This window comes from Ciona intestinalis, chromosome 14 (assembly GCF_000224145.3).
Source record: "Ciona intestinalis chromosome 14, KH, whole genome shotgun sequence".
NCBI lineage: Eukaryota > Metazoa > Chordata > Ascidiacea > Phlebobranchia > Cionidae > Ciona > Ciona intestinalis.
Window position 1 is genome coordinate 1,269,066 of NC_020179.2, and position 19,366 is coordinate 1,288,431.

General features: G+C 34.0%; 2 protein-coding genes across 2 annotated transcripts in view; both read right to left on the reverse strand.

Moving 5' to 3' along the window:
- Positions 1-1,532, reverse strand: part of LOC108950056 (cytoplasmic dynein 2 heavy chain 1-like) — a 4,616-nt gene extending 3,084 nt beyond the window's left edge. Inside the window, exons 1-2 of the mRNA XM_026837470.1 lie at positions 1,261-1,532; positions 726-869 (exon numbers count right to left, since the gene is read on the reverse strand). Coding sequence (XP_026693271.1) covers positions 726-869; positions 1,261-1,437 — 321 coding nt within the window. The 5' untranslated portion in view covers positions 1,438-1,532. The remainder of the gene's footprint in view (positions 1-725; positions 870-1,260) is intronic.
- Positions 1,533-1,998: 466 nt separating this feature from the next.
- LOC100175143 (protocadherin Fat 1) overlaps positions 1,999-19,366 on the reverse strand; it is a 60,663-nt gene continuing 43,295 nt past the window's right edge. Inside the window, exons 25-52 of the mRNA XM_018814715.2 lie at positions 19,099-19,285; positions 18,616-18,746; positions 18,079-18,220; positions 17,453-17,625; positions 16,919-17,042; positions 16,222-16,394; positions 15,741-15,898; positions 15,117-15,356; positions 14,624-14,789; positions 14,161-14,298; positions 13,724-13,877; positions 13,530-13,630; positions 13,195-13,327; positions 12,688-12,824; positions 12,265-12,363; positions 11,780-11,930; positions 11,407-11,576; positions 10,471-10,960; positions 9,813-10,052; positions 8,004-9,444; positions 7,412-7,615; positions 6,752-7,014; positions 6,207-6,440; positions 5,808-5,917; positions 5,407-5,526; positions 4,715-4,784; positions 3,736-3,962; positions 1,999-3,444 (exon numbers count right to left, since the gene is read on the reverse strand). Of these exons, the coding sequence (XP_018670260.2) occupies positions 2,443-3,444; positions 3,736-3,962; positions 4,715-4,784; positions 5,407-5,526; positions 5,808-5,917; positions 6,207-6,440; positions 6,752-7,014; positions 7,412-7,615; positions 8,004-9,444; positions 9,813-10,052; positions 10,471-10,960; positions 11,407-11,576; positions 11,780-11,930; positions 12,265-12,363; positions 12,688-12,824; positions 13,195-13,327; positions 13,530-13,630; positions 13,724-13,877; positions 14,161-14,298; positions 14,624-14,789; positions 15,117-15,356; positions 15,741-15,898; positions 16,222-16,394; positions 16,919-17,042; positions 17,453-17,625; positions 18,079-18,220; positions 18,616-18,746; positions 19,099-19,285 (6,978 nt within the window). The 3' untranslated portion in view covers positions 1,999-2,442. The remainder of the gene's footprint in view (positions 3,445-3,735; positions 3,963-4,714; positions 4,785-5,406; positions 5,527-5,807; positions 5,918-6,206; positions 6,441-6,751; positions 7,015-7,411; positions 7,616-8,003; positions 9,445-9,812; positions 10,053-10,470; positions 10,961-11,406; positions 11,577-11,779; positions 11,931-12,264; positions 12,364-12,687; positions 12,825-13,194; positions 13,328-13,529; positions 13,631-13,723; positions 13,878-14,160; positions 14,299-14,623; positions 14,790-15,116; positions 15,357-15,740; positions 15,899-16,221; positions 16,395-16,918; positions 17,043-17,452; positions 17,626-18,078; positions 18,221-18,615; positions 18,747-19,098; positions 19,286-19,366) is intronic.

Here is a 19,366-nt window from a genome sequence, read left to right on the forward strand (position 1 = left end):
GGACGGAAGCCAAAAAACATCGTTCGTTGGCACCGCACGAGAACCAGAGTTTCAATACGGCACTTTTCACGAGAATAAATTCACGATTGCTTCGTTTGTTAGGTGTAGAATGTATGCTACCGCATGCGTCTTACTTTATTTCCTACGCCCGCGCAGAGCGTAAAAATGTGACGCTCATACACGATGTTTCGATCTCGTGGTTCGTTGGGCAGTGGGCATTCCTCCCGATTGTTACGTAATGAAACGTCATAGTTAATAGTTATGTTGCAATAAGACATGTGACGTAACAATTAAGCGCAAAATGTCAAATTGCAGCACGGCAATGTTTGTTACTCGAGCGACTTCGTTAGCTGATTATTACGAACACGCGACGAACATAAAACATTAGATCGCAGCTTTAACAACGGTTTCTATCGCACAGGCGCCCGCACTAGACTGTGGTGTCGTGGTGATAGTCAGTAATATGCTTTATAACAAGATTTGGTAGCTTGGGTGACAGACGCACGTAAAACATACTACGTCCGGATTTTCAATAAAATTAAACGATCACCGTCCGGATTTACAACTTTTACAATCCTGATTTAAACTTTGTATAAGTAAATAAACAAAAAAAACTCAACAAAAAAAACAAGAGAAAACACAACAAAAGTAAAATACAAGATCCTTTTTCTGCAATAAATTGTAATTACTTCAAAAATAAAATAATCCTGAGGAAACTGCTTTACCTTCTGTACACTATGGTACAAGCCATTAACAGCATCTGGCATTGAAGATATGAGAATATTTGTATGAAGATTTTGTAATGTAATCGTTTCAGGTTTTGGTTTAAAAAACACAAGGACATTTTTCTTTGCTGTATCCCCACTTATCTATAAAAAGGTTTTTATTTTCGTGATTAGTTTTAGTTATATACCAGTACCATTAATAAACCCATAAACAAAAGGTTAAAACAGGTGAGTATTTTTTTTAGATAGTAAATGAATACCTTCTTTGTTCTATGAATACCTTCTTCGAAAAAAAAGTTAAAAATTTGTGTTGAAAACTAACTATATGCTGTGTGAAAAATAACCTAAAATATAACATTATTTAGCGAAATAAACAATTTAAATTAAATATGACAATATGCAAAGAACAAAACAATAACATCTTACTTACTGAACATACTTGAAAAAATAACAAAATTGAGCAGTAATAACATTCTATTTCATCTACAAACTAAATTTAATTATAAAATAAATTAAAATGGTTAAAATTACTTACTGAATTTGCTAAACGAATCTGTTTCTCAGAGTCAAGATAAGACACCAAAGTCGAACAATTTCCATCGTCCAAAAAACTGTCCAGTTCTGTTTCACTGGCGAATTTAAGATTCCCATGATTGTTGAAGTTGGTAGATATTAACTTGGTGATGAAATCCTTTCTTTCATCCTTCGCCATTTATTCTGGCACGCTAAAACAACGTATTTTCAACTAAAAAGTCGACAACGCCAAATTAGAGATTTTGTAAACAGAATGATTTTCGCATTCTTAGGAACCGCTTGAAATAAAATGACATCGTTTCCCTGCATCATAAAAATATCATTTCAGTCATGGAAATCGCATTTGTCTTATACGTTATGTTCTTGTTGGTCAACAGTAACCGACATTTTAAGCACCTTACACACGCATTTTATATCTTTTAAGCACATTTTAAGTCTCTAACAATGTATCTGAATATGATTAAAACAATTTTCAAAATCTTTGTTCCATTTATTTCTTTCAAATTCAAGTACAGATCTTTGTCATCTTATGAGCCTGTACAAAATCGTTATTGTGATACTACACATGTGTTTAGTCCATGCTACTGTGCTCAACTAAGCCTAAATAAGTGTAGACCCTTTTGAAAAACGGATCTGGTTTTTCGCTGTCAAAATAAAATATTGTTGTTAAGCTAATCTGGCATCGAACAAACATAGAAGTCCTTAAAAATAACCTGCTTTTTGGAATTAAAACAAGACCTTACATATCGATTTGTTTTATTTGCAAAGCTTCAAGAATACGCTATGCGTGGAAATCATTAAAACGAGATTATAGCGAAGCTTACATTGTACATTTAGCATAGAACCCAAAGTTGTTCATACAGCAGGTGTTTGAAGTAGGGCTATCACCCAACATAATTACATCAAAATATAACGAAAATAGTACGAAAAATAACGAAATGAACTACAACTTATAATTAGACTTGCGTGAAACTTGTAAAAATGTCTTGTTGGGGTAAAAATGTAGTGTACGAGGCTGTGGTCGTACGCCAGCCTCTTTTTATATGAGTACGTTACTTGGCGAGTGCCGGTTACTGTATGCACAGTGGAAACAGGCGCGAGTAAAACTTTACGCGTAGAATAAGTTAACAGCGTTTGGTGGCGATAATAAAAGCGGGGAATTCCCAATGACGTTAGCAGCAGATCAGATGAGAGTGATGTCATTTCCGCCGGCGTCATCAATGTAACCTATTTCGCTGCTTACAGGCCTGAAGAAGTTTCCCCTTGGTAAGGCTTCATTTGAGTGGAGTTTATGTTGTTCTACTTGAAGAGGACGAGGGTTTTCAGTTCTTTTGTAACTTCTGTTTCCGGACTTTTTTGGGCGACGGGAAGATCGGGATTTGGGATCAATTGGAGGACGACCGTTACTGATGTAGCGGCGTTTCTGGCGCTGGTCTGGGGCCGGGATAAGTTCATCATCTTCTTCTGCTTCGGATAATGATGACATTTCCAGTCGTTCACTGTCATGTCTGAGTGGTGGGGGTGGGGTGGGTTCTGGGAGGTAATGTGAATACTGGGGTTGATTTGCTCCATTAATCATCAATCTTCGGTTTAAATCTGCAACATCAAGACTTAAAGAGCTTCCAGGGATTGATCCTGATGTCTCACTGATGTCTGAGGGGTGATGGCGGTAAAGATACTGATCCGGATGAAATTTTGTGCTCCGGACTGCGGCAGGAGTTGGTACTCCTATATCAAAAGGTCTTCCGAGGAGCGAGGAGTAAGATTCGTTAGCGAGAGGAGGTGGGAGGTCCGCATCCAGTTCTGTGTCCTCATCTTCTTCTTGTAGAACTCGAAGTTCATGATCAGTGGGAGGGGGTGGGAGTCTTTCTGATCCGGAGGACCTAGGAGCGGAGTCGGAATCTGATCCAGAGGGGCGACATGACGAAGATGACATGGGTTCATCACTTGTGGAGCAGGTTGTCTTCCGCTGATGAGCAGGATAGGAGTCCTCCAAGGGAGTTGGGGAGACAGGCTCCGGAGGCGGGGGAGGAAGCGGCTCGTTGCGAGGAAGAGACGGTCGATATCGGGAAGAAGAGCTACGGATGCTGCTGTTACGACTGTCTTTTCCACGAAGACTTTCAGCGTTTTCGTTCATTATTTCATTCAAGACTTGCTGGACTCGCATCTTGTCTTCTGGCCTCATCTGTTTAAAAATTCAATTATTTCTATGAAATTTTTCTTTCGGTAATTTTAAACTTAAAACGGTCACCCTATTTTAATAAAAAAAAACAACAAGATCTTATTTTATAAAGGTAAGGTTGTAACATCTGTTGTAGCCTATATTTTAAGCACAAAAAAAACGGTCGGATTATTTTTAACACCAAAAATGGCCTAATGCTTTTCGATTCTTTAGGTGTGAGGTCCCACAGCCAAGCACGCTAGGGTATCTAAGATTTAGGCTGGAGTTAGCCCATTACTTATCATTTTTTCTTACCGGTGTATCGATCATCTGGAAGAGTTGTTTTTCTCTGCGTCGCTTGGCGCTGCTCGAGTAATGTCCGGGGAGTGCGTTGGAGCGGTCGCTACGACGACTGCGACGCGAGGCATGACTGCTGACGCTCCTTCGCGAGTCGGGTGAGCTTGGCACATCGCTGGCGCCACCGTGGGACCGGGTTCCAAAGGACGGAAGGTGCGGGGGGACCATATCGTCCCATTCGTAATCTATAATATTAAATCTTAATAAAAAGTGTCGTCCCATTTCGTAATCTATAATATTAAATCTTAATAAAAAGTGTACATTGTTGGTAAAATTTAAAGAAAAATTTGTTACTGAAGAAGTATGCAACATCTTATACGTACAAAATGACTAATTGTGTGTTTTAGAAAAGAATTATAGTTTAAAATAATAAGTTTTAATTAAATGCATTGTTATCCCTTTTTTTAATTCATTATGGTATGAAAGGATAATAAAAAGACAGTTTTATCAATGATAATGAATGTGAATTGGGTGCATGGAAAAATTTTGATAAAGGATTTTGTGACTGTTCTGGTATAAATTTATCTCTTTGAAGTGACAGATTTAAACAGGTAAGAATGGTAAAGTATGCATATAACGCAAATGCAGAAAAATATAAGTTGTATAAAGTATGCAGTAAAAAGGTTGGTTATATCACATGTTCAGTGCATGTACATTGTTACATACAAAGAAATAAGTTGTGAATTCTAAGTGCATTTGAGTGGTAAGAGGCAGTTTTTGAGCGAAAAGTTACCTCGTGCGCGCTGTCGGAAGATTCCGGTAGATCTAAGTGGAAGAACTGTGTTGAAAGGAGCGAAGAGAATAAAGAAAGAAAGAAGAGGGGTAGGAGGAGAGTGGGATGCAGGGTAATAAGTTAGTCCTACACTAAGGTTGCACTACTTTACAATAAGAGCATGCTTGGTGTATTTTTAAAATTTCGCTATATATTAAGACCTACTTTGTTGTTCATTGATAGAAATGCCACTGGTCTTGTAGTTGGTCTGAACTGAAGACGCCGAACCGTTAAACTGCGTTTGAAAGATTAGTCAGCCAGGTTAAGTTAGTTTGCGAGTAAAAATGCACAGGAAAAGCAGAGTTTAATAGGTTAAGGTTATATACAGGTTATATACAGCCCAGTACTAGAGGACACTTGATTGTATAAGTTAACTACTATGGAATCCAATCAAGGAATTTTAAATTTACACACACTTTAACTAAAATTTTTTATATTATTCGGATAAATAAAACATTTTCTATTTGTTTTAAAACGCTGTGGCTTATAAGCGCATGAGAATCTAAAATTCTGCATATAAGTTTTGTACACATGCTTTTTTTAGTCTTATTAAAAATTAAATGTTCTTTTAATATGACTGGCCATTTATGAAACAACTTATAAAAATACACAAAAATAAAGCTGTAAACCCCATAAAAACAAAAAACTTCCAAACATACTGTCTCAAGCCTATACAAAAAGACCAGATAGTTTTACTATTTAAATTTGGAAACATTTGTATTAAAGCTATATAAGAGTACATAATATTGAAAACGCTATGACTGTATCTACAGTCTACACATAAATGACTTTTATCCTTACTCATGTAAGAAAAACTACATTTTACCCTTAAAAATTTTTAATAGAACTGTACACACCTTATGTGAGTCATAGTCCTGCCACGAAGCTGGTGGTTTTTTTATAGAGTCGTTATCTGACACAGATGATGGACTTACAGGTTGTGGTTGTACTCTGCAGAACAGAGGTCTACGCTGCTCCTGGTAAATAAAAAATGTAATTATTAAAACATGGTGTATTTTTTGTTTAAATACACCTGAAATGTAGTTTAGAAAAAAAAATGTGTTACAAAAAAATAGCTGTGCAGTAAAATAATGATTAAATTTAAAGCATACTACAATAAAGAAAATGCAATCGCAATTTATCCCTGATTTTACTGATTAAAAATGCTCACAATCATGTTTAAATCTGCCTAAATAGATATTCTAACTGCTTTGCATTTTTTTTTATTTCTTTTGTTTTTTCATTATAAGGTACTTACTTGATCAATATGGTTGGTGGAGTCGTAACCATACATTTCACGAGATGTTGGTCGATAACCAGTTGGTGGGCTTGGTATTGGTGGGGGTGGATGTTGGTCCCTTATACTGTCTGTAAAAGTTAAAAAATTAAAAAAAAAAATGAAAATTGTATTAAACCAAAATATCAAAAAAATGCTGTTATTAAACAATATCTATACTGCCTGTAAAAGTTTAGAAAAATATTAAAAAAATTAGAAAAATGCTAATTTATACCACATAAAGAAAAAATAATTTTATTAAACAATGTCTAAAATGTTCTGAAACCAAAACTACTCATCCAGTTTTTACATAATATTTGAATAAACCAAAATAGATAATGCTAAAGTTTTAAACTTATACACTAAAGTCAGTACCCGTACCTGGATTAAAACTATTTGTAAGTTCAAATTCCTTGCTCCGATGGCTACCCCTTCTGTAATGTTTCGTTTTTTTTCTACGACGACGTATTAGCAAAACCACAATGATTATAATGGCCACCAGTACCACAAAGCTCACAATGATAGCTATAATAGTGGGCATGTCTAGACCTGCCTCACTAGGAGCAGTTTTCAAGTGTGCATGGTATGCATTACATCTTGTATCTTGTGCAACATCTGCAAAAAAATCAACTTTACTTAAGTATAGCTACATATGTTATCATACGGTGCATAAAGCATTTATGCCTGTTGTACAATACATTGTGTTTTTTTAATATAAAAGCAAGCCAGTTATTACTTTATTATATACTTTTTGACTAAAAAGTATCTTCCTTCAAAACTCAGTTTTTATATTAAAAAATCAATTACTGTATACAATATTGTTAGTAAAACAGGTCATATTATACACACATTGTACTCCAAGCAATCTTATATATATATATATATATATTTATGAAAAAATTGGACATTCTAATGAATCCACTTACCCCCACTAGCTGAGCAATTGCAAGCGAAACCACCAGGATAGTCGAAACAATGCTCCAGCTTCCCGCATGTTTTCAATCCCAATGGTGTCAGACATTCATTAACATTCTTCTCACAATGCTTGCCCGACCAACCCCTCATGCATGAGCACGATGCATGGCTTCTGCTATCCATTACACAAGATCCATCATTCTGACATTTCTTTGATTTGCAACCAGCAAACACCTCACAAAAGTGACCACTAAATCCAGGCTTGCAGCGGCAGCTAGGAATAGAAAGTTACAAAGTTGAAGGCTACCGATCAAATGGTCATAATGGGCTGTCTAAATTGTCAGCTATACATTAAAAAACAAGTAAAAGAATCACAAAAATTAATTAGGCACAAAGTTATATACGAGGTAACTTGCAAGCGGCACAAAGTATTTGAAACAGGGTGTTGAAACAACTTATCAAAAACAATAACAAAGATCAAATATCACACTCATATAGCTTATTACTTTCAATATTGTTCAGCAAATTCTTTCAATATTGTTCAGCAAAAAAAAAAAACAATATATTTTAAAAATAAAGTTAAAATCACAGAATACATTAAAACTAGCTTTACTTTAATATGTTACTTTGAATGCTACTGTGCCATATGAACTATTTTGAAATATTTTTACCTGGCTTCACGTCCTGTAGCAAGACACCTTCCATTATTTAAACATGGCTCACCACCACAAGGGTTTAGCACTTCACAACGGTCACCAACAAAGTTAGACAGGCAGTCACATCTATGGTGGCCATCGGCAGCAGGAAAACAACTGCCACCATTTAAACATGGGTTCTTCATACATGCTCCCATTGTAACAACTCTTTCCATACAGCTGTCAATCAAAAATTATATCAAAATATGTTGCTAGACTAGTGTATGGCAAATTACGGTTTATAAGACCTGTTACTCCAGCCTATGTGTAATTATAAACCTGGATCTTGATAACTCAGATTTTAGCCATTTATACTAAAATTTTTAAAAAAGGAAAATTAAAAATAAAGTAAAAAGAAGGGGTCTAATATGTACTGTGTATAAAAATACAATACATAAATAAGCTTACTTAAAATATAAGCTATATACAATAGTTTATGTGTATGAAATGTAACATAAAACTCAACTATGGACATTAGGTGTAAAAAACATAGAAAAGAACATGCTAAACAGAGGTAGCTGTTATGAGGATAAATATGATCATCATTTGAGTCATCTCAATCTCTTACCTGTTCTCCACATCTTCCAGTGAGATCAAAGTGATCCCTGATGTCTTGCTGTTGGGAGGAAGATTGATGAAATCAACCTCGTTTACTTCCACATCTTCCAAACATCCTCTGAACCCGCTCCGGATGTTGTTTTCCTGCTCTCTTGATCTCTTGTTCCGCTTTGATCTTGCTTGGCCTGGGAATTCCCCTAATGTGACATCTGTTAGGTCCAAATTCGGACGGCCAGTGCTTGCTAAGAGCCGAGATGTGTATATTTGATCGACAGTAATTTGGAATCCACAGGGTGAGTTCTGTTGACTGACTGATTGTACATTGATGTCGTGCCAGTGTCCATCATTTATTTTTACTGCGTCTCGGACTATAAATTGTGGACCACTTCCACAGTCAAAGGAAAATTTTATCAAACCATTAAAGGTCTGCAAATGGGCAAAGTCTTGGTTGCCAGTGGCGTATAGTAAAGTTGCATTAGATTGGAATGTACGGATTCGTAAATTTACTCTGAAAGGTGTATGTCTCATATTGCGGCTGAGTTTGTAATTTGCAGAAGATTTTCCATTAAAAGACATAACAGAAGGTAGTAGGATTGGGTTGGAGCATCTATACTTGTTAGGTTCTGTCAGGTCAGGAGTGCAAAAGAGGCCATCAGAGCACGGGTTTCGTGTATCTGAGCACGCAGGCTCACATGTTGGGCTTACTGTTCCAGGTGGGCAAATACATTCGCTTTGACGGGTGAATTTTGGGGTGACAAGTGACCAACTGATTGACGAAACTGGGTCAGAAGGGTTGGTTTTACTGTATGGGATTAATGAAGGCACTTGTCTGCATTTTGCCTTTTTTCCTTGCGTGCATTGGATGTTACTACAAGAAGTACCTTCAATGCTAAAAACTTCGACTCTTAGTTTTTCTTCAATGAGTTCTCGGTTGGTTTCTAAGCTTGATTTCAGTCGTTTTGATTGATAAAAACTTCGTGAAAATGTATCTGGTGGCGGCCTTTTCACACTAAATAGCAATTCAACTCTATCTTCAATTGACTGTAACGAAATCACTATCAAGTCTCTTTCCCTGTTAAATCCATTTGGAAGAACACTAACGGACAATTGGTCAATGAAGAGTGAGTGAAATAAGGCAAGATATTGCTCCTTATCTTGTATACCAACAAATGAGATGGAGACGCTGTTTTCAAGTGCAAGCTGTGTTATTTCTGTCACTTTAACCGGTATGGCTGCCACGTTAAAACGGCTTCCATCGCTAACACGAACCGATATATCATGCGTGCCAGTTTGCAATGGAGATTCTGAGATGATAGCGCCACTGGTGGGGTAGATTAAAAACCTTTCAAAGTCGTCAGGTGTCGCTAGAGAGAAACGAAGTCTGTCTTCATCAAATAGGTCCCGATCGGTGGCGTGTAAGCTCTGAGTGATTTGACCTCCACAGAACTCATCTATAAATACAGCGTATAATTAACTCTACTTAGTTAATTTAATGTTTTTTTTATACCAAAAGTTACAATAAATGGGATGTAGTTGGTATTACAAATTTTCCACTTGAATAAATGTAATTTATTTATCCATGTGTAAGGAGGGCAACGACAGTCTTTACAACAAAGGTGTTCTGTTTCATACACCTCATGCCCTCTTAAGAATTGACACGTATTTAACTTTTCAAAAGACTTCAGAAGATACAACATCTTACCTACAAACACAGGTTTTCTGTTTCATACAGTCCGCTTAAGGGTAACAACGTATATAACTTTGTTGTTTTTTTCATATTTTTTTTGGTAAAATGAATTCAGATGAAAAAGCAACTTACCTCCAAACACACTGACGTGGATATAATGAGAAGTCATTTGTGGAGCATACTGGCTTTCCTTGAGCACAATGATGTTCAGAAGAAGAGGAGCGGATGTGAGAGGAGCCGGGGATCCTGAATCCTTCACCTCCAATGACAACTGATGTACTAATCTTTGGGAGTTGAGATTCTGGGATGCGTCATTAAGTCGCAATGGTTGGCGAGATTTGAGGACATTTTGATCATCCAAGTAAAACAGATCTAAAAATTATTATTAGTTTATTTTTTTATTTAAAATATATGAATGAATAAATATTACTGATTTATTTTAGTCTTTATAGTGGTCTATAAGTGTAGCAAGCAATTTAACTACTTTACCACAAGGCAGTATGACCTATGACCATTAAAATGTGCTGCACATTTTAACTTTACGCTGAGTTTATAAATAGTTTTAATAGTAAAACAGTGATTTTAAGCCAGTTATCAGACATTTGAAATGAATGAATGTAACTTGCTTTTTCGTCGCAGGGCCGGAAAAGAGCTACCATGTATTTTACTTGTAAGCGAGATTTTTTTTTTAAACATAATGATTGGTCTAATTGTGACCTAATGGGCTTACATATTCAATGATAAAATGTCCACAAAGTAACAATATGGAGTATATAATATTCCAAATTACCTGAAGAGGCTCCAGGCATGATTCGATATCTAAAAGGTTGTCCATTGTTAACACCATCTGCATCTGTGGCATTCAAACTGACAACACCATGCACAACAGAGTTACTGGAGCTCTCATGTGCAAATACTGTGCAGTTTGTGGCATCTTCCGAACATTGGACACTACCACTATCAGCATTGGGAGGGGGTGTAACTATAAATGTCGGTTGGTTGTCATTGACATCTGTGACTGTCACCACTAAAGTAGTTTCAGCACTTTGAGCGGGTAAGCCGTGATCAGTTGCGAAAATTTGGATGGAAAACGACTGTTTTGTCTCATAGTCGATTCCTGGCTCTGTAATTGTAACTGCACCAGTTACAGGGTGAATTTTGAATGGGGATGTATTAGAACCAAGGGTATATGTAATATTGCCAGCTGCCCCACTGTCCTTGTCTGTAGCAGAAACTGTAGTAACTGTTCGCCCAATTTCAGCGTCTTCCGATATTTCAATCTGAAAATGTGATTAAAATAAACATTAAAATTTGATTCAGGACTGTGTGTCTAACCATTATAGCCTCTCCTGTATTTAAGTAAGCTTGACAGGTGCATATGTATTGCATTATTCAGTAGAAGGGACTGTGGTAAAATACATTGAAAATTTGTCCTGTGTTGGCTAAATTTAAAATAACGTGCTAGCTTACGAGTTACCATGTAAATTATTTTGTGGGTAACTATTTTTTGAGGTATTTTTTTATTTTTTTAATGTATGGCTGATCATGTGGAAAACCCATTAGTGACCACTGGGTTGGAGCAATTGCCGTTAAGTGTCTTGCCAAATGACACATACGCCCACAATGGTAGAGGCGACAAGCCTTGAACCTTTACCTCTAGGTCAGAGGCAGACGCGGTAACCACTTTGCTACGCGCCAGAGAAGTAGCATTAGGAATAAAGTTTACCTCATAACTGGTGGCAGTGAAAACAGGTGCATTATCATTCACATCAATAATTGCTATGCGAACTGTGCATTCACTAGATAGAGGATTTGAACTTCTATCTGCTGCTGATATAGTGAGCACATAGCTTTGGTCACTCTCGTAATCTACAGTTGCAATGAGACGAATTTCACCTGCAAAAATAATGCCAATTTGTAATAAAAAATTATAAAGTTATACCCAAAATAAGTATATACCGAAAAAAACAAATAAGATTAACAGAATTTGTTTAAAAAACAAAAAAAAAATTAAAAACAAACTTAACTGTTGAGTATCTTAAAAACATTAAATGGTAATTTAAAAAAATAAACATCAATTTTTTTTTATCATAACATACCACTGTCCTGATTGATTACAAATTTTCCATGTTCATTTCCGTGTGTGATAGAATAACGTAGTTTTGCATTTGCACCACTGTCAATACTATGTGCTGAAACTTGTAATACTACCAAGCCAACACTGGCATCTTCACGAAACTCAGTATTGTACTGTGAATAGAGAAATTTTTACAGTGGTGATATATTCTGCCATGAATCTTACTCAGTGTACAGATATTTTTGAAGTTTGTTATTTTGCTGACCAACATTTCACATTTTATTTAAGTGTGATGTGATTTTCGCAAAACAAAATATTTTCTAGTACAGTGTGATGTGAAAATGTGACATTTGTTTTGTTACAATATCCAAAATAAGATTTTTAATACAGTATTATAAACGAAACATTTCAATGTGTTTTAATATAAAAAAAAGCATTTTATGTATTAAAAATTTAAAACTTTTTGCTTTAAAAAACCTACTTGATTTGTTTAAATAAGAAACTAACCTGGTTTAAGTCAAAAATCGGAGGGTTGTCATTCACATCAAGTATTTGTAGATGTAGAATATCAGTGGTGGACATTCGCATTGTGCCGTCATCAATTGCCTGTGTGATGTCATAATGATGTATTTATTAAGTTTCAAATTCTTCACGAATATTTGTTGAAGTAAAATAGTATAAGGTAAAATAAACCATGTTTATCTAGTGTCTAAGAAGATACCCATTTTATACTTGACACTAAGTATGTGTATAAATACAGTATATAGGCGCACAAGTTATAACTCGACAATGCACATAAAATGTTTATACCTAGCAATTGTTTAAGTTATCCACTAAAAAAAATATTATATTAAACTATACTTATACTCCTATGCACAAAATGGCCCATACACTGAAAAAGTTCTATACTCTATTAAAAATAAAACTTACAATGATCTCGATTTGATAAGAAGGAACTGTTTCTCTGTCAAGTGGTTTGTTCAAAACCAACACACCGGTTTTGGATTCGATACTAAACTGGTTGTTCATATTATCTCGAAGCTGGTATGTAACTGAGCCATTTAAACCTGTGTGGAAAAAATGAATTATTTTCAGTGGCATGTCAGACAAAAAATTCACAATTGTTTTTTTTTTAAATGTAATGACATTAAAATGCATTTTGTTTATTATTTGTAATAACTACTTTAATGATATTTAAAACTAGGACTTTTATAGTTGCATAAATACAAAAAAAAAACTTTTTCAATAATGCTAACTTTTATTTGTCTTTACAATAACGCTAACAAAATTTTGAAATATTTTAAACAAAAAGTTAGGATATAGCGACAGAACAACAGTTGTTAAAACACGTTTACAGTTAAAAACATATTTAACATTTAATTGGAAGAAATAAGCGTGGTCTCTACACCATGTAATATTATAATGCATGAGTTATACCTTGATCTGGGTCAAAAGCAACCACTCTATGCAGAGATGAATTAGTTGGCGTGTTTTCACGTGTTGAATGCCTCAGTGATGTTGAAACAAATATAGGAGGGTTATCATTTATATCCTCAACAGTTATGTGGACCTGAGATGTGCAAAATTTGTATGATCATTTTAAAATATATTTAACAGTCAATATTTTTTTTAACTATTATTGTTTAATTTTTAAAGCTATTTTTCTGCGTATTTTTATGCAAAATTTCAAAACTTGAAAAATGTATAGTTTTATTGCCTACACTTTTCTGTGTTCCTTGTCTAGTACTTCTATATAGAATGGAATGTCTTACCTTGCTAATGCACTGCTTATCCCCACCATCTATAGAAATAGCAGTGAGTGAATATTCTGATGTTATTTCACGGTCCAGTGCCCTTGCAGTTCGCAATTCGCCTGCGAAAAAAAATTAATTGTTTTTCTGTTTTTATAAATTTTAACCAAAAAATTTTTTTTAACCAATTTTGATTCAAAATAATTCTCATTTACCTGTACGAGGATCCAGATTAAACTGGTCAGAACCGGTTCCTGTTAACTGGTAGCTAACACGGCCAGCTTCTCCTATATCAGCATCCGTAGATAAAATATTGAGAATTAATGTCTGAGTTGCTGCATCCTCACGAACAAAACCTCTGTATTCCAACTGTAATATTGAAAATAAATATTAAATCAAAATTCCCGGATACCTTATGCTAAGAGTCCAGGTAATGTGATTTTTCATTAGAGCCTGACAAATTTAGAACCAAAAATCATAAAACACTAATTTTAATACTTTTAAAAAAGGAAAAATTTAAGACCAAATTTAAAGATTTGACAATTTTTTGTTCTAATACCTTTGTAAATAAAAAGGTTAAAAGCCCCCAAACATATGGTCCCCTTACAGATTACAGCACCTTTAAAAATAAAATACCTACACCTATTCTTACCTGGCTACAATCAGGTGCATTGTCATTAATATCCCCAATAGTTACATGAACAACTGTTGTATCTGTATACAAGCCATCAGTAGCTAGTATTGTGAGCTCATAATGGTCTTTGTCTTCACGGTCTAGCGATTTTACCACCTGAAAAATGTTTAAAATTTAATAACATATGCTATATGGTAGCAGGTTTAATTTAATAACTTTTTGATTTGTTTTTATTCTGTATGGGTGAGGTCCTGGGATTTAGCCTAGATTTGGCTCATTACCCCAGAAAAACAACTTTTTGATAATTGAAACTTAAAAACTTCTGTCAATGTGTATATAAGGCATATGCAAAAAAATGTGTATGCAAAAATGTAACTTTTGTAAAAAAATATTATAACTTAGGCATGAAAATAGTTATACAGTATATTTTTTTCACCTAGTAATGTCATACTATTTATAAATTAAAAGCACCAATATATACCTGCAGGCCAGCAGTTACAAGATTCTTTTGTTTTTGACTTTTAGTTACAACTGCAAATTTTCCATCTGAGTTACCAACTGTTATGTAGACTTGAATATTGGTACTTAGCGAGGTATCATTGTCAGAAATTCGCAAAAATTTTCTGGTCAAATACCCCACATCGACACTGAAATATAATCGTATGTTATGAGATATCCATGACCAAAACGCGATTTTAAAGTTTCATTTAAAAAAAACATAGGAAAAAATGCACAAAAATTGGTTCTACATTTATACACATTTTACAATACCTAGTTAAAATCTTAAAATTGACTGTGCAAATGGAAAAATGGCATAAATGCCACAAAATATAGAAACTTTTTTTTGCATACAAATTTTCACATTAAGTTCATTGTGTATGTCACAGGCTTTTACGCGAAATTTCTAAAACTTTCTACATTTCTACAAAGTATGATTTACGTGAAATTTCTAAAACTATCTACAAAGTATCAACCTTTCTGATATAGTGATTGTGTATCTATTCCCAGAAAACTCAGGTGGAGAATCATTAATGTCGACTACATTAATATTAACACTAGTTGTATCATTGTTGCCAGCCAAGTCAATTGCTTGTACAGTAAGGGTGTAAAACGGTTTGATTTCCCGATCCAGAGGCAGTAATGACTGGATTAAACCGGTTTTGGGATCGATAGAGAAAAAGTCTGTGTTGTTGTTGGTGGGGCTTGACTTTATGCTATAAAAGAAAGTTAGAATTAAATTTGGTTTAAATGCAAGTTTTCAGGCTTGTAGTTAAATTGGGCATTACTCCAGTCATAGCTTAATGTCAGCTTACACACCAGACATATGGTTTATTCAAACACATAATGCTTACTGTCAAATAATAACACCAGTGTTTTCTTGATTTTCATACATATATAGTGCACCCATACACCTTATGCTTGCTGTTAAGTTGTAATACTAATATAATCGTTTACATTAAAATTATAATTTATTAATTCATACGTCTCATGTTGACTGTTCAAGGTATAAAACTGGTAATTCCTATACACCAGATATTAAAACTACATTCAAGTGCTTATTGTGCAACTGTAACAACAATACTAAACGCAATTCTTACCTGTAAGTAAATTTGCCAAATTCTCCATTATCCTTATCAACAGCATGTACTTGTACAACATTTTGACCAGCTGGTAGTCCTTCAGTGATTGACACTTCATAATTGGATGACATAAATGTGGGAGAATAGTCATTCACGTCAGTTATTCGTATTTGCACCTAAAAGAATAAAAATTAATGATTAAATTTACATTTTAGCAAAACACAAACAAATTTGTATAACATCAAGCATTGAACTGCGCATTCTTTGCTTACAATAAGCGCTCTAACCAGTGAGCCACAGCAGCATATTAATATTGCAGATTTATATATATATATACAATATTAATTAAATGCAACAGAAAGTTATATGCTTATGGCAAATGACAGATTTCTACGTTTTCCTTAATTATAGACCTAACTACATTCACAACCTTTAATTTTTCCCTGGCATGTTTTATAAAATTGCCATATGCCACAGTGAATTTCCAGTTCTACATTACCTTAGCTGAAGCTACAAGTTCTGGGGTAGTTTTGACAAATGCAAGTACTGTAACTTCATATGATGATTTGTGTTCTCTATCCACTGGGTTAAGCAATGATATTTGACCTGATACAGAGTCAACACTAAACATGTCAGCTTCAGGGTAAAGCTCTGTTGTTATGTTGGGTGGTTCTAAAAAATAAATATAGAACAATTGTTATAAAGTGTTTTGTCCAAGGACACATATGCCCACAATGGTAGCAGCGACCTGCCTTGAACCCATTACCTCTTGGTTAGAGGCAGACGCGCTAACCACTTTGCCACGGCGCCGGACTAAGTGAAAATGAAGTAAGTGGAAATAAAAACACAGTAGTTTAGGTAAAAAGACAGAAACTAAAACGTGAAATATGGTAAGATCAAAAATTAAATCTATTTTTAATTTAAGTTTTAGGTAAATAGTGGTAAATTTACAAGTTGGAAAGTATATGAGAATATTAAATATTTTAATTTCTGACAAGGTGAATCTTAGAACATAATTCTAGTCCAACCAAAAAAAGAATTTTCTTATAAATTTTCACTGGTTGTGAAGCTGACATGCAATTTCATATATAACTTTATTTGTCTCTTCGATTACGGTAGCTAAGATTTAGAAATATTTTAACGAAAAGACAGGACATAGCAACAAAACAACAGTTGTTAAAACACTTGTAATTTACCAGTTATCATGTCTTCTTCAGCATATTCATAATCATCCTCTGTTTCAAGAGAAGAGTCAATGAAATGGTGTGCCAACTTGTATATTATCTCTGTACCATTTGCACTTGCTTTGACTGTAGTTAACTGAAATTCAAAACAATTATGTTAAAATTTGTATTATTTTAAAATTGACACTAAAATTGGGTTCAAGTCTGTAGCAGATGCCACCGAAATATACTGTTTAAGGTACCATAGCATTTACTTGTGATTCCAATGTTTTTAATTTTGAATATTTTATAAAAAATTAGCTTTATTGATTTAAGATTTTGTTTGAATATTAAACTGACGATTCCATTTACAAAATAAATATATTATGTTATACAATTGGTTGGACTTGATTTTTGTCTGTTTCATTTCATAGCATCAAAATCCTATTAATTACATAATCAATACCAATATATACTTTCTAATCTACAGAAGTAAGGTCCTACATCTAGACCTACTAGGGAACATGAGACTTAAGTCTAAACTGGTCATTACCCTATAAAACTTACATTTGAGCTGACTTGGTTCTCTGCAATAGTAGCTTCATAAACATCCTGTGTGAATATTGGTACTGACTCAGGATGACTTGTCAAATAAATTGAAACAGAAGTCAAACTTCTTAGTTTTTCCACACTTCCACCATCAGTAGCTCTTATAAAGAAACTTAAAACTTGACGGTTTCCTAAAAAAAAGTGCGAAAATTTTGAATATTTGTGTAAAATTGTAAAAAAATGAAAGCAAAATGATTAGGGTTCCTTGGTTTTTAGGTTAAGATTGGAAAATGCTGTTTTTATTCTAAAAGAATCCGTTTTTGGTAGGACTAAATTTATTTCATGGAAACCAACAAAGTAACATACTTGGTAACTCATAAGCTGGCACAAGGTGTATGAAGCAGAACACCTGTGTTATAACAACTCTGGTAGTCACGTGAAGAGAAAGTAAGTTACATTCATTTATTTAAACCAAATAAATAGAAGATTTAGGCATAACAAAACGCAAAATAATGCCAATGCAAATGTTATTTATCAGAAAGTAAATTTGGAAACCTATTTTTCCATAAACGAAATAACATTCACATTAAAACTCTGCAATGATATTGTTATGGTATCTTTTGAAAAAAATGTTCAAAACTCACTGAGTCTTTGTGGGTTTTGTCGTAGTGTTAGTTCCCCAGTGTCCATATCCAGTGTTAAAAGTTCTTTAGCTGTGTTTAGATCTTCAACTATGGAGTATCTCACACTACCATTCACCCCATAATCATAATCATTTGTCGATACCTGTATTTGAAAATAATCGATTATATATAGATAGGTGTATAGGCAAAAATGTGGACTTCCAAATGTTAAAAGTCTTATAAAAGCTATTGGTTGGAGCTGTATGCTTATGATGCTCCTGCAATAAAAAAATCCTGCAATAAAATAATTTATAAAATCTGTTATTTTGTCCTTTTTTGCTGTCATTTTTATTCGTTTTTTTTAAATATTTTTAATCACACTTGTCGTGCTGTTCTTTAAAACTTTCAATACAACAATTTTATGCAGTTTAAAATATAATACTGTCCTGCTACATTCTATATAGTAGCACGCAAACATAGGATTTATGGCCAATTTAATATCTGAACCTAAAATGATAGTGTTACTCCAAAAATTAGAAACATTTCTTAAACTAGTACCTGTAAGACTTTAGAATACAGTTCGGCTTCTGTTACCACAAGTACAGCTCCATAACTACTTTGCAAGAAAACTGGTGGATTGTCATTTACATCTGTAATCTTCACAGAGACTAATGTTCTGTTTATTTGACCTGTGAATTTAAAGTGAGTGAATGAATGTGAACACAACAAGTAAGCTGTGTATATAATACGACATGCAGAAAATGCAATCTAAATCAGCCTATAATTAATAGGTTATACAGTATTAATTTTGTTATGTACAATGTAACTATAGTGAAATGGGTTTACAAAATTATTTTATTTTATGCATCTTTTCAGTTTGCGGCAAAAAAACAAATAACTGTACAAAATTTAAAAAAATATACTCTTTGAATTAAATTGTTTAATATTATTAGGTAAATTATTATTTATTCAATACAGAATAATATTAACACATATTAATACAAAATAAATTAAAAATTATGACATTAAACAGTTAGTTACCAATTTCATCTGTAACTGTGATGTAGAATTGAACCAAAGCAACATTATGTCCAACTGCTATTGTTTCTCTGTCAATACTCTGTGTGGTTGTGATGACACCAGAATTTGGGTGAATGGTGAACAAATCAGAATTAAAATTTTCGCTTTCCATCGAAAATGATGCGGTACTGGTTGATTGTGCACCAATCTGAGTGGAAAATTTATATTTATTTTTTGGAATTCTTGTCGTTTTAGTAATAGGCTTTAATTTAAAGGAAGGAATATAACA